At 39.2% G+C, this 16,141-nt stretch overlaps 1 protein-coding gene across 23 annotated transcripts in view; it reads right to left on the bottom strand.

Annotated features, from left to right (window-relative positions):
• NRXN3 (neurexin 3) overlaps positions 1–16,141 on the bottom strand; it is a 1,638,958-nt gene that overhangs the window by 1,048,839 nt on the left and 573,978 nt on the right. For 22 of the 23 annotated variants that reach the window (XR_016281009.1, XR_016281010.1, XM_089522303.1 and 19 more), the window contains one exon: positions 12,483–12,509. The exons of the other annotated variant lie outside the window; for it this stretch is intronic. Coding sequence is in view for 20 of the 22 variants with exons in the window: in XM_089522303.1 (XP_089378429.1) it covers positions 12,483–12,509 (27 nt within the window). In the remaining 2 variants the exon portion in view is untranslated. The remainder of the gene's footprint in view (positions 1–12,482; positions 12,510–16,141) is intronic. 23 annotated transcript variants of the gene reach the window in all.

The following is a 16,141-nucleotide window of genomic DNA, read 5'->3' as shown; positions in this document are numbered from 1 at the left end:
CTGAAATTGACAGAATCAAAAAGTCTTGATTTTGTTATCACCGACAATTGTAATAAGGTCTGAATATTTTAAAACCATACTGGCTCTAGTGATTACCTGAAAAAAGAATATTTTATTTTCATTACATGATTGTTGTGCTGACAAGGAACAGGGTGGGGAGAAGGAAACCTGTGTATTTCAGGGACTTCATGAGATGAATGTGAGTACATATTTATGTGGACTCCCTCTCCATGGGATCAGTGTGCTTCATAACAGTATGCAGGAATAAAAAATAACTATACACACTTTTATGAAATATAGGGCCCAAGAGCATACCTTACAAAACTTTAAGGATGAAAACCTGGGCATGTGTGGCCAAGCAATGTTAAAGTGTGATCAAGATGGAAAAGATTTCTAATGAGGAACAAATTACAACCTAGAAGAGGCTGCAGCAGTTTGGTTTGCTGAACCTACCAGGAAAGCCAAGATTTCTTCCCTCCTCTCCTTTCCCTCCTGATGAGCTGAGTACAAACTACTTTTCCACTTTGAACTCTATTTACAGCAACTGAAGTAAGCTAAGCATGAAGTGGGAAAGTGAGAGGTGGAGAAATCAACTGAAAAAGTGGGATGACAGAGAATTAATCAGGACCACCCCAGCCATATTGGATCAGTTGGGTGTGTGTGCAAGGGTTAAGACTGCAACCTTATCATCCCAGTTCTCTGCACTGATCTCAGTTTCTTGGAAGAGGAGGTAAGTTTTGTGAAGTTATATGGATTGTTCTCATTTTTTATTTTTTCTACCTTGATTTGTTCTACAGTGGTTCTGTTAGGAGGAACCACTGAAAATTGAGCCTTTGGCTAAAATTTCTAGACTTATACATGAATATATACAGTAGTATTATGAAATCACGTGAACGCTATCTGGATATTCTTTATCCAAGACTGGATGCACCTACTCAGGTTTCAACAACAGGATTAACACAGATACCTTGTAGTTCCCCAGGACAAAAGTTGAATATAGAACTACTCCCTAACTGTGAATAAGTCTTAAAAGAGAGTACAACCAGCAGTAACAGGTTATATTATTGACAAATGTGCATTACTATTGACCAAGATGGTGCCAGTCTATCTGCTTCTTCAACCACATTCACCAATGACCTCAGCGTTTTACAAATTCCAAACCTTGTTTATTAAACAAGACAGAGCAACTCATCATTGCATTAATGACCATAACCACAGTTTCCTGAAGACTGTTGTTGTCATGTGTACTCAAGTAATTTCTGAATTACAGCAACCCTAAGGTGAATCTGTCAAGATGTTTTCTTGGTAAGATCTTTTCAGAGGGGGCTTGTCGTTGACTTCCTCTAGGGCGAAAAAAGTTGTGACTTGCTCCCCAGCTCCATATCTGTTCCATGTTACCCTCCCGAAGCTCAGAAGGGCTCTAACTCTGGCACGTTTCAATGTGTTGCCCACAGCCATGTTGGAAGGTAGATTTAAAAAAACACCTTTTGAAATCCGTTTTTGCCCATGTGGCTCGGGCACTGTTGAAACCAATGAGCATGTTTTCCTTTATTGTCAATTCTATAGAGACATTCGTCACCAACTGATTAGCCCACTACTGTGTAAATTCCCAGGCAAACCGGACTCCTTTTATTTACACCTCCTATTGGACAACAATGATCCTACAGTATCCCTTAAGGTGGCTAAATTCTGTTATATTGTTTGTAAACTGCGCCTTCAACTGTCAAATGGCCATTTTATTACCGTGTAGAAAGAACTGTTTGATACTGTACATGTACAGTCTACTATCAGTTTATATTTTAATTTGTTATTGTTATATTGATATGTTGCTTGTGTGATTTGTTTTTATACTGGTCAATGACCGAATAAATTTTATTACTAGTTGTGACTTGCATACTGGAAACCCAGTGGGTTTCCATAAACAAATGGAGATTTGAACCTGGGTCTGCTAGAATCCTAGCCAAACACTCAGACCACTACACTACACTGCCTCTTCCTGATAATTCCCATCATCTTTACATAGAAGTTAATAGCATAGGGAACAGTATGGAAACAATCTATTCTAGATTATTGCAATTTACTCTGCATAGGAATGCCACTGGGATGAGTCTGAATGCTGCAACTAGCACAAAACACATTTGCTAGAATGCTTTTGGAAGCATCTTACCAGGAACATATTACATCAGTACTGGGGAAATTGTACTGGCTCTTTTTCCTATCAAGCATGTTTAAAGATTTGATCATAAGCCCCTCAACAACTTGGGACCAGGCTGTCTATTATCCCTTCGCCACTACAGACCATACTGTTAAATGAGTTGTTTGCAAAAGAGAAATGTAAATCTCAAAAACCAGTGGAAGGGAAGCTTGTAACACCGTGCCAACATACCTTATAAACCCCCTATAGGGTTGGTTTCCAGAGTATTAGAGCTACTTTATCCAAATATTGCACAATGAGATATCAGGTTCAAGTGAGTGGATTGTTTTATTCTAGTTTTATGTTGGGTTCAAGACTTTAGATTTTGTGCTCACTCTTAAGGTTGGGTGGATGAGAGAGTAGAGGGGATCAATGCTTCCAGGACAGATTATACTCTTGCCTTTCACCAGGTGGTGGTTCCTTCTTTTACTTAAGAGTTAAGCTACAGTAATTACATTGATCCATGGATAAATCGACTCAGAAATGTTTGACCTAAATTTCTAGACTTATACATGAATATATACGTTATTTGCACAATCTATCTAATTTAATTATCCAATCACATTCCTCCATTAACTAACATTGACTAACATCAATGTGTAGTTTCTTCTAATCATGTGAATTTTAGACATTCACATTTTAAAATCTGTCTACTGTTTTATACATGCTTTATTTCTTAGAAATACCTGGAACCATAGAAAATGTGCGAAAATTCTATTTTCACTGAAAATGCCAAGTCCAACAAAATGTATTCCCACTCCTAGTTTATTGTAAATATGCTTTTACTTTTACTCCTGCACTGGTTACAACATTATATACACTGTACCAGATGTTTCAGGGTCACATGTATGAAATATATATCATGCAGCTAAGTGGATTTTTCCCCACTTGAGAGTGAACATGTGCAACTCTAATCTAGGATAGAACCAGTGCACAGAGGTGATGGAGATTTAAACCTTTCAGCACCTTTTTTAAATATTAAACCAACATACTGTATGGTGCATTAAAAGGAAGAAACATCATTGACACTAATATGTGAAATGCTAATATAATGTCCTTTTCAGATTTTGCAAACTGGACTGAATGCAGTAAATGACCTACTATTTGCAAACAATGGCCTAAATCTTATAGCTAGTCCTGACTAATGTAAATCCATTATGTTGGTGAGATTTACCTAAATGTTGACTCACTGTTCAACAATTGATTTTATGGGTACACTCTAGTTGGGACATGACTATTAGGATGTCAACCTATATGTCAGAGGGAGTCATCAGGCAGACCCAGCAACATCTTGGACTGCCTGAAGGAAGAGGCCCCTCCCTCCTCAACTGTCATCTCGGCCTCAGAGGGAGCCATCAGGCAGACCAGCAACATCTTGGACTGTCTGAAGGAAGAGGCCCCTCCCTCCTCAACTGTCATCTCGGCCTCAGAGGGAGCCATCAGGCAGACCCAGCAACATCTTGGACTGTCTGAAGGAAGAGGCCCCTCCCTCCTCAACTGTCATCTCGGCCTCAGAGGGAGCCAGCAGGCAGACCAGCAACATCTTGGACTGCCTGAAGGAAGAGGCCCCTCCCTCCTCAACTGTCATCTCGGCCTCAGAGGGAGCCATCAGGCAGACCAGCAACATCTTGGACTGCCTGAAGGATGAGACTTCTCCCTCCTTTAACTGTATTTTTATTGTATTAACGATTTTACTGTACACCGCTATGATCATCGCGGAATAGCGGTCTATAAATAAAACATATTATTATTATTATTATTATTATTATATGTGTGTACATCATTAATGTCATTATGAGAAATTAATAGGATAGTCAGACAATGAGAGCTCTTTAGAAATGAAGTGGGAACTATATTAGTAGCATATGAACTGCTTAACTGTGTGATTTTTCACAGAATTGTCTGGCTGTTTTTTAATATTTGTAAATAAGGTTTTAGATGGATTTTGTGTTTGTTTGTTTTTAAATGTACATTTCTTGAACTCTCATACAAGACGAAAGCCAAGGTACAAATTGGATAGAATGATAGCAACATTCTATCTATATCTCCATAATAGAAAGTCCCATTGAGTTCAATGTGATTTGCTCCCAAGCATATATATTACACATAGTAGGACAGACTGAGTGTTTTTATAATTGCCCTGACACTGATGGATTGTACATTTTATTTGGTTTATAAATGTCCTTGAAGGAGAATCTTACCACTTGAAACATATTCAATCTTAATATATTTATTCTCCTCTCTGCTCCATTCCCTGGAAAAACTATGGCCCGTTCCAGACGGGCCTTGGTTCCGCCCCCAGTATGTACTAGGGGTTGGCCAAGGATGCAGCATCCAATCAGGCCTCACCCCAGTACATACTTGGGATGTCAAAATGGTGGCACCCTATACACATGGGCACTGCCATTTTGACGTGATGGACGCTTAGCGTCTGCACATCATGGCGAGGATGTGACGCCGCAAGTGTGGCATTGGTGCCTTGCGGCATCACAACTGCACCACAAGAAGAACCTGCTTTTTGCAGGTTCTTTTTGCTGCGCAGGGGAGCTGCGTGGTTTGTCCGCTGCGGCTCCCTCATGTAGCAAACACAGGCACCGGCAGAGCACCCTTTTTGGGTGCTCTGTAAAGTGCCTATGTGTCTAATTTGGGCTGAAATTTTAAACCTTTTTCTGGGGTCTTACTTCTGAGTAGACTTCTGAGTACAGGACTGCTGCACTGTTTAAGGGGAGAAAGAAGCAACAACCAATGGGAAATAGAAACTTCAACAGCACAGCAACAGTCAGGAGAAAAAATGCTCCAAATAGAAAGGATTAGGGATTATTATGTATTCAAAGTGCTTTTCAGGCAAGTTTTTCTACACCATTTACTTAAAAATTGAGAAGTGGTTAATGTTTGTGGAAGCCCTAGTCTCATTCCAATGCTATGCTAAAAAGACAAGTTGGCACTGTATTCAAAGTGACCTGTCTCTGATGGACACATAACAAGGATTTGATCAGTGGTTTGCAAATTAAACAAGAGAGTACATCCTCCTTTTGGGGATCACAAAATGTAACAGATGCTACCGGTCCAGCATGAATCTTGTTACTATCTACCTCTAAAAGAGGGAAGAAAAAAGAGCAAAGTGATTTGATGACTTTCCACCCAGTATGGCATGAAGAGCTGGAGAGCTTTTCACAAAAGAAGGAGGGCTCTGGCCCCAGAGAAGCAGATTTTCTGTTATGCAATTCTATAGCAGTAACAGACCAGGGTATGTTGTAATGCGAGTGCCAATGTCAACAGATATATATGTAAGCAAAGTGAATTTATCTTAGTTTAGAGTGAACCATGAGATTTAAAATATCTCATGTGGCAACCAGGCATATGAAGACATTAGGAGGTAGTTCACAGTGGTCATCACTGGCACAAAATTTACTTTCTCATTAGGCACCCAGGATGGAACTATGGAGAAAAAAGTAAATTGCTAGTGAAATAAAATCAGCATATAGGGAATTCAGAATACTGATTCCCTCCACTCTAATTCCCACACCACAGTAAAATATGAACCAACTCATAATGGCCAGAATCCTTTTGATTTTGAATCCACATGCATCTAAGGAAGTAGGTTCAAGTCTACAAATGCTCATGCTACCAACTTCTACATGTCAGTTAGTCTCAAAGGTGCTGCAAGATCCCTTTGCATACCAGGAATCCTTTGGGTGAATTGTAGGTGGCAGCAATAGGAAGGGAAAAGTCATGGGGTCAATGTCTATAAAGGAAATAAGGGACTGGAGAATTAAATCTTTTCAAAGCTGGCAGATTTCCCTTGTCATGGTTGTATGACCCTAAAAATAATGCATTTGCCAATGTAGTGCAACAGCAAGATTCCAACCAATATTTTAACTAACGTTACCAATTCCTCCCTGTCAGTTCATCTCACCCTCCAATGCAAACAATATTTAAGAAGGCTAAAACTGACAGCAAGAAGGGACTGCCAGAGACAGAAAAGCTTTTTAGTTCTCATCCTTAACTACATGACAACAAGAGATAGAAAAGCTTTTCAGGCTTCATCCTTACTTGTTTATTGAGGTACATGGGACTTATTGTCTCCTGTGCCTCCCAATCCCTATGCCTCCCAATTCTTTTTGGATCCAGAATGATAGAAAATGAAAATTCTCATACATCCTAAAAGAAAATATGTTCTTGAGGACAACAAGGGACTCTTTCACACTGCACAATTATAGTGGGATGGTTCCACTTTAACTGCCATGGCAACCTGAGACTGATAGGTAGAGAGTGGGGTTTATAATTTTCAGCCAGAAAGCTATAAACCTCAGGACTCCACAGGATGTTGCCACAGCAGTTAAAGTGGAAGCATAGAACTATAACTGTGTAGTGTGAAAGGGCCGCAGGAGTGCCCAAATCTCTGAAGAAGAACTCTCTAGTTGTCTTCAATAATCTTCCTTGCTACCACTGGATACAGACAGACATGGTATAAAATATTTCCTTACTGTCAGGTATGCAGAAATGGGTAAAAGGGCGTGTATCAATGTTTTTGATACAGCTACAGTGGAGGGTTTCTGAAGGGACAAAAATGACTCAAACGAAACTACTCACATCAACAACACGCCCCAAGAGTAACCAAACAATAATTTGAGATTTGAATTCAGCAAAGAAAAATATATTAGTCTTCAATGGGGAGCAAGATGTAATGCCCACTTCTGTATAACTCTGGGTTGATGTTTCCCATCCCTAATAATCAAAGTACAAGACACCCACATAATATAGTTAGATGTATGGTACATCAAAACTTATCATGCATCCAATCCTTTTTCAATCCAGGGCTCACAAAATGTGTTGTACTTCAACCCCCATAATCCTACATCCATCATATCTGAGACTATGAGAGTTGTTGTCCAACACATTTGGAGGACATCAGGTTGGGAAAGTCTTATACCTTGCTCTTTTGCTTTTCCAGACTCAGCCTTAAATGCTGTCCTTAATTAAACAGAAACCATGGCCATTCTGGAGTATTATTCTAGCAGATGAGACCATCTGTATGGATCTCATTCAAAGAAGTTTCTAAAGATATACTTGGGTACTTCATTTTCTATGTATTGCTGCAATATGAGCATATTATTGCTATGGATTGTGTTGAAATTCTTGATCAATCGTATTTTTACCAAATGCATACGAAAGGCAGGGCCAGAGTAAGCCATGGATTCCAAATGGAAATATACTGTAAAACCATGGGTGATTTATCTTCCATGTCCCTTTCCCCTGTCTAATAATTTAGAAAGTGCTTCTTCTCCTAAAGGAGGTGCAGCTACCACACCAGTCAGAAAGATGTCAGCATGCTAACATGTTTTTAACAGGCAATTAAAGGCAAGCCTATGCTTATTCTAAGTGTCTCTTGTGGTAACAGTTAATTAGCATGATAAAATCCTCATTTTGTTTCATGCTTACTGATGATTCTCTCATTCCTATTCATGAGAGAAAAGAAATGGTAATTTACCCCTAGGAATACTAAAGATAATTTAAAACGTAGAAACTGATTTGACCCTTATTCACAATAAGACCCAGGTGCAATAAAATCTATAGAAAGTTTTTTTAAAAAAGGCGTGTGCCCTAAAGGACTAGAGGCTGTTTTACATCAGATCCAACAACTATGAAGTGACTGCAGTGAGGGGGATATGGCAACAAACATTGACAGTTTTTGATTAGACATTCACTGAGGTTCTCTTATGAATAACAACAATAATACGGATACTATATTGATTGTCAGAACAACATTCCATCATCATTCATCTGAAAATGTATTTTGCACTGAAAATATGACTACATAACAGCACATTACATGCAATAGTATTGAACCAAACCCTGATGGCCTTTCTTTTCTTTTTTCCTTAAGAAAAAAGATGAATTAGGAAGAATGATCTGAAGCTAAGAGACCATGTAGCCTGGGAATGTAAACTGTTTGGACTACAAATAATTACTTTTCCAGGCTCCATGAAGCAGTGTGTTTATATATTTGTGTTCTTGCATGTGCCTAATCCTTACTCTCTTCCATCTTGGCTCCCAAGATGCTTTTCTTGCCATTGTTGTGGTTGTTCTATACCTTTTAGTTCTTTGGACCTATGGTGATCCTAAGGTGAACCTATCACAGGGCTTTCTTGGGAAGATTTGTGCAGCGAAGGTTCACCATTACCTTCCTCTCAGTCTAAGATAGAATTCCAAAAAATGTATTGGTCCATCCTTCAATATTAAAAAAACCCTCCTGCACCCATCAAGCACTTTAAAAGTTTGCTTTTTTTACTTGATAAAATATCTAGTTAAATTATAGCTACAGGCAAATAAGAATGACAAGTCCCACTGCATATACATATTTGCGAACACAGGATAAAATAGAAATACCTTTTAAAAAAATTCCCATGCATATTTACTTAGGGAAAGTCCATGCCATCCGCCGGCCTGAGAGGAAGGAGACTCCACCCTCCATAACTGCCATCCGCCGGCCTGAGAGGAAGGAGACTCTGTCCTCCGTAACTGCCATCCGCCGGCCTGAGAGGGAGTTCACCAGGCAGATCCAGCTCCATCAAGACTAGCCTGGAAGAAGGAAGAGCCCTCCCTCCAATCCATCTGCCTTGGTCCAGGCCTCAGAGGGAGAAAAGAACCACTGGACCTCATCCCCTCTCCCTCCACCATTCCCTTCTCCTTTTGTGTCGTGTCTTTTAGATTGTAAGCCTGAGGGCAGGGAACTGTCTGATTAAAAACAATAATTGTAAGCCACCCTGAGAGCCATTAGGGCTGAAGGGCGGGATATAAATGCCTAAATAAATAAATAAATACCCTCTGACTGTTCCATTTTGGCAAGGATGGTTCTGATTAATCCTTTGTTATGCCACTTTTCTGTTGCTGTTAAAGTATCCCAGTTTGTTTTTCCTTCTCCCACTTTATCCCTCAGTTACTGCAAAACTAATTAGTACTCAATTAATTCAGAGAGAGGAGAGGGGAGGAATGGTAGAATCTTGCCCTTCCTAGGAGGAACAGGCTAAAGCAAACTGCTACATTCTCCCTGGCTTGCCTGTAATTCCCCATTTATAACTTTTGTTCACACTCTGATATTGCCCAGTCATACATGTTCCAGTTTTCATCTGCGCAATGCTGGAAGATATGCAAGTCCCACTGAGCTTAAAGGGACTAACCCCCCCCCCCCCCGGTAAAATACATATAAGATTTCAGCTTTAGCCACACATGGGATTATGCTGTCCGTGTCATTAATTTCCTTTCATTAGTTGTCATGCAACTCACAAAGCTGCAAAAGTTGCCTCAGCATTATGCAATTCTTAAAGAAACAAAGCTGGGGTTTTCTCTTATGTTGGTAATCAAGAACCTATTATGTTATGATACCAGTTTAGCTGAATTCTGTTTTGTAAAATGCTTGTGACATTATCTTTGAGTGTCTTAACATTTGTCATTCGATAGCTCTTAATTTACCAAAAATACCCCCAAACCCCACACAAAATTACTTAGTCCTAGTTCATGCTTACCACCTCATAGGGAAGGTATAAACAAAAGAAAGCAAAACATGTGGGGGAGGAAGAAGCAGGAGTGGTAATTTCAGGGAAAATGAACAACCAGTCCCTAAAATGGCACATTCATTTTTCTCAGTTCTTTGAACACATAAACAGAATAATAAAAATCAAACCTACAGCCTTACCTGTTGTCAGGTGTGGGAGCCCTCACAGCCAGTCCCTTTGATGGCCACAGTGGGAAAATATCAAACCAGCACAATTGCTATCTTTTAAGAATAACTCTGTTTGCTCTTAACAACACAGACCATTTGCCCCACACCAAGTTAATAGAAGTGACTGCATCATCTGATACTTTTAAGTAACACTCCCTTGATGGAAAACAACATCGTGTCCCTTCAGCACACACTTTTCTCTCTGTGTTCTTTTCTTTGATTATCACCAATTCTAATGTCACTTTTCCTCTTGGAAGGAGAAAATCATCTGTGATCACAATGGACTGTGCCACATGAGATAGCTGACAGAACTCTTAAGCTGGTCCAATATTTGCATATATTAGATCTATGTATGCCTTCAATATTGTAGGAAATTCCTTTGGGGGGTATTTTCTCTCTACATGCCTGCACTTTAAAAGTGAAACAAGAAAAGAAATATTGGAATAAATACACAGGGAATATATCAAAGGAGTTCTCTGAGCCCCAAGTAGGCTAGAGCTCTCAAGCAAGAAAATAAACCTTTCTTTCTTTGATTCTCTTTCAATTAATTATGTTTCTGTTTCATAAGGATCGGGAATCAGCTGGACTAAGTCATTCCAAAGGGGAACAAATGTACCAAGAGGTCTAAACAATACAAGAATGAAGTAGCATTGTTGTTCTTTTAGAGTCCAATCTGATTTAAAAGTATTGGGAAGAAAGCAATATTTGAAGTGATGATAGTGTGTAACTACAATACATAATTATAGCTATGCAGCACTATTTCAACTGTCATTGCTCCATCCCAGGGCATTCTGGGATTTGTTATTTGATGATGTGCTTAGATTTCTCTTCTAGGGAGCTGTAGTGCTATATTTCAGGAAAAGGCACTAGAGCTCTGTAGCAGCGAATTCTAAATGTCTCAGCAAACAATAAATCCCAGGATTCTACAGGATGGAGCTATAAAGTAAGTTTTTGGTGTTCTTGTTTCCCTCACATCATTTCTGACGCACAGCAACCCTAAGGCTAGCCTATCACAGGATTTTCTTGGCAAGATTTATTCACAGGAGGTTTGCCATTGTTTTCCTCAAAGGCTGAGATTGCCCAAGGTCATCCAATGGGTTTCCATGGCTAACTAGGGATTTTATTCCTGGTCTCCTGGAGTCCTAATCCAACACCCAAACCACTACACCATACTGGCTGTCCTATAAAGTGATAGTACATTGCTATACCCATGTAATATAGATACAAGATATGGCTCTTCTTCTACTTAACATCTCTGAATATTAGTATCATGTAGTTTCCCATCCATTTCAGCAGAATTATGTATGCAGTCCTGAGTACATAATGACACCCTATGAAGAAGATGTGGGGTTTTTTTGTTTGTTTGTTTGTTTCAGATTTCAGGAACAGGATATTCTTTTGGGGCTACTGCTGCTCACAGCTTAGAAAAATCACTTTTATGGGCTTATATAGATTGCAACAACTGGTTGCCATGCTGACTGTGGATTCTGGTCCAAAAAAATATTCTAAGCTATGGCATTGCTTACTAAACTTGCTGATTATTTGCTCTTGCCTGTAGCAAACAAGTTACAAAAAATGTGTCATAGGGCAAACTTGCATTTAAGCCAGAGCTGGGAATCATCTGGGTATCCAGATATTGTTGGACTGCAACTCCCAGCATTCTTCCTCCTTGACTATGCTCAATAGGGATGCCAGGAGTTCCAGTGCAGCAACAACTGGAGGAACGCTTCCCACCCCTGATTTAAGCACTCCCCTCATAACTAAAGGTTATGAGGAACTGTGTACCGGACAAAGAGTATACCTAGAATAAAAGCCAATTGGACTGTCTAAGGAAAACAGGCCCCATCCTTCTTAAAAATGCAATGGACTACTGGAAGAGGGCCAGAGCTCAGTAGACTATATTTTCCCCCACTGGTTATTAATATCTGTGTGCTTATTCACATGGCTGACATAGGCCTCCAGAACTCTCTTCTCTTAAAAAAAAACACCTTTGGCAAAGTGATCCTCCTGTGAATTTATGAACTTACAAAATCCCAAATAAAATGTTTTGCTTTCTTATTTAAATTTGCAATCCCCTATAAGCATTGATGTTGAAGAAACATCAGACAAAACAGTCACCGTTGTGGAGAAAACTATATACGTATTTGTCACAATAAAACATATTTGTTGTAGTGGAGAAGTGCATACAGTACCTGTTATTTTTATGCAGTACCAAAGCTGCCTCTAAGGATATTTTCCTCAAGACAGCAGAAAGCTACTGAAATACATTTTCAGTTCTTCCCATTCCCTGGACGCTTGTCTGCGAAGCCAGGAAATATAACATTTCACTCATCCCCCAGGAAATCTCTTTCATACACATTACATCCAATACAGCCATCACAAATCCTCCCCAGCTTCAACATCTACCAAAACTTTCCATCCCAATATTTTTTACAAAAAATGAATAAAGTGACAAGAAAATAAGAAACAGTTTACAAAACAGCAAAGGAAATAATGTTAATTTCTTTTAAATATTCAAAGAAAGAGAGAGAAAGAGAACAAAATGAAACTTGAGGGAAAACTTACTGGCGTTACAGTTTATCCTGATACAGTCTAGATGGGGAAAAATAAATGAAAGATGAAATTGCATCCTTCAAGGTAACAGCTGCAGACATCCAAAAACAATCAGTCCACCCTTCCGGGGACAGACACACGCAAAGTGATGTGGCCATTTTATATTAATATACATTCTGCACAATCTCAGGAATGGTTGTATATGTGTGGTATGTTCTACAGAAATAGCAGCTCCATATACCTACTCCATAACTGTGTGTATGTGTGCATGACACTAACTGCACAAAATATACTATATACTTGTATATGGTATGTATTTTATAAGCTTCTATGTGGTCTTCTGAGAATTCTTTTCTTTTTAAGGCAAATGGTGCAATGATAGTGTATCTAGTGATACTAATCAAGAACTGCTAATTAAAAATAGTTAGCATGCCATTAAAGCAAAGATATTCTTTCTCAAAATGCAAGCCCTTCCCCTAGTGATTTTATTAAAAACACCAAACTCCAGGGGTTCTTTAAAGAAGTTTGATGTTTAAAAGGGCATGCCATTCTTTTGAATGACTAGTGTTTTTGCAGAAATGTACCTTCTACCCAGCATAATATACCTACAGGGTTACCTTAGAAAGATTTTCTGTCATAATACTTGATCCTTTCCACTTCTAAGGACAGACCCCATTGCCTTTGGAAAAACCCAAAATGCTAGGGTGGGGGTGGGGAGTGTATTGTCACTGTTCTCCAAGATGAGGAAAGGGTTACCATACTTCCCCTTGTCCCCTATCATAAAATGGCCACTTGCAAACAGCTAACCGCACGAACGCCCAGCCCAGATTTCAGTGCATTTTGGAGGGTTGGGGCATTTTATTTGGTTGGAAAGGGTTGATACAAAGGCAACCAGACCACCAGCTCTTCAGAGCCCTGCCTCACCTTGCTGCCTGAATGTTAGGTTTGAATGATGCACCTATAACATCCAGGAAGAAGAAGAAATAGGTCTGCCGTACAGTGGCAGATCTGGTCATCTTTGGCAACCCCATATGCTTCACTCAGATGTTTCAGAAATACAATGGAGACAAAAACAAACCAGCAGAAAAGGGCCAAGGTAATATATAAACTTTTTAATGGGTACACATTAACATTCTGCAAAAATAGATAGCAGGGTTAGAGTTTCAACAGGGAAGCTTCTGAGCACTCCCTGTTCTTTTTCAATACAGGAAACAGGTGGTTAGTCATAACTTTGCAAGTGCAGGAATAAGGAAAGCATCCTTCTGCCTCCTTTAGTTCTTGAGTTGTGAATATGTTCCTTGCTAGAGTGTTTTTCAAAGCATGTTTGAGTAACACCTCACACCACGAGATAGCAAATGTGGCTGGAGCTGTTCTCCACACTAAAGGCCAAGGACAAAAGCCAGGCTCTCACATTGCCAGCAGTCTAGTTTTTAAAAAAGCATTTTTGAGAACTTATTGTTCATAGGTGAAGATCTGAATAGGGGTAACCTCAGTCTATGATTATATTAATCACATGGTGCGTACGGGACCACCATTATCCTCACATTCTATTAACTGGGGACAGAACAACCCTTTTATGTTTATTGGGGGGAAACACATTTTTGAAAGGCAAAAAAGGAAAGGAGAAGGCAAAAAAAAAAAAAATCTGAGTGATGAGATATAAACCAATCAGACATAGTGAAGCCACAGAGAATCTGTTGTCCAGCAGAACATCTCTTAAGAAAATATGGGTTTGGTTTCGTGCGATTAGGTTTGTCATGTGTCGTCAACCGCAACAGAAAAGTGGGAGCAAACAGTCCTTGAGCATTTGGTACGATCACCACACAGGAGTGGCTATATCCCTTTAACGTGTGTGTTGGTGGGGTGAGAAGATAAAAGATGTCCACATACATCTATATGGAACTGGGAGACATGGGGAGGGAGAGAGAGAAAAAAACCCTTAAAGTATTATATGTGAAAGGAAAGTTTACATCTTAGGATAAAAATATTACTTATGCTTTAAAAACTGACTTTGTTAAAAGGCTATTACCGGACCCTTAACAGATCAACTCAGTTTGAAGAACTGATACAAAATTGCAGAAACTCCTTCAAGAGTTGCTCTAATAAATTAAGCCTCTTCCCACTTCTTTTCAGTGGTATTAACAGATTTGGTTTCTTTCAGTTTAGCTTTCTGCTCTCTGTCACTCTTTGGGATTTGCTAGTTATTTTTATTACAATTTTATTGCCTGCTGTTGTTTGCAACAGAGATATTTTCAGGTTTATGTAACTAACTGAGAAAATGCCTGTTGGAAACATCCACTAAGTTTGCTATTAAAGTGATAGTTCAGGTGGAGGAGAAGGCAGTATAATCTACCTACACATTAAAAAATTTGATAATGAAATCAAGAAATTTATTATGAATGTTATGAATTATATTCTGATTTTTACAATAAGAAGCAAATTTCTCCTTCAGAAAAATGAATGAGACTCAGTAAACTTGTCTATGAATCTATGCATTTTAATTTGATTTTTTAAAAGAAGGAAACAGAAAGCAACCTTTAGATGTAACAATTTACAAATAATTAGTTGCTTATAATTCATTCCTTTCCCCCATAATTAAGTAGTAGCTATATTGCCTTATGTTTGTAAACCAATGAGGGGTAATATCACTCTTTTCCCAATGCAACTGTAAAATTTCATGAATTACTTTTACAGTTACATGGGCCTCACTAAATGGTGGCAAAAGTTATCACATGGTTCAAGCCCTGGCCAGGTGCTGCTGTATCATGCTGTCTTGTGAATGATAACAAGTAGATGAAAGAAGACTGTTTTGTAGCACATGACAGTGGCATACAACATTCAGGCAGTGTTTCTTTAAGCCTTAGAGCTATAACTAATTACTTCTAAAACAGCTTCCCAAGATTTGAATGATCTTGGTTCCAAGCTCCCAAGAATCCCCTATTAGTGTCCAAAATAATGATCCTGAATATAGTATGACACTGGGGCAGCTACCACACTGCAGAAATGATGCAGTCTGACACTGCTTTAACTGCCATGGTTCCATCCTATAAAATCTTGGTTTAGTTTTTTATCACACTAAAGCTCTCTGACAAAGAAGGCTAAATATTCCCAAAACTACAAATCCCAGAGTTCCACCACACTGAACCATGGCAGTTAAAGCAGTAACAAACTGCATTAATTCTGCAAAGTAGATGCAGCCTGAGAAGTGCAGGTACCTGAAGATAATCCCTTCAATCGGGACAAGCTATATGTGCATCCTGCACCATGACAGAAGCTTCCCTACAGTCCTGTAGGAAATCAACTACAGGAGGAAATGCTAAATGACCTAAAGGTCATATAACCATGTGGGAGTTCTGCAGTGCCAACATACCAAGCAAGAAGGCTAAGGACCAGAGGCATCTGTTTCTGTATGACTGCCCACTGCTCTCACTCTCAGCACATGCTTTAAACAGCAGGGTTAATTCTGGGGCACATTTGAAATTTCTGACTCACTGAATTCTTTCTCTCTCTCTTCCCTGGTCCCTTTGTCTGTTTTCTCAACAGAGATGTCAGATCTGATGCATTCAGATTTCTCCTCTTAACAGAGCCAGGATCCAGTATACTGTGAAATGTGTTATTAAGAAAGGATGAGAATAGTTTGCTCTGAGTTCCCATCTAACAATTCCATAAAG

The sequence above is a fragment of the Sceloporus occidentalis genome, unplaced genomic scaffold (genome assembly GCF_023333645.1).
Source record: "Sceloporus occidentalis isolate IW3139 unplaced genomic scaffold, rSceOcc1.0.p SCAF_4, whole genome shotgun sequence".
NCBI classification, from domain to species: Eukaryota; Metazoa; Chordata; class Lepidosauria; order Squamata; family Phrynosomatidae; genus Sceloporus; species Sceloporus occidentalis.
The sequence above is the reverse complement of the archived record's forward strand: the minus strand, read 5'-3'. Positions and strand labels throughout refer to the sequence as shown.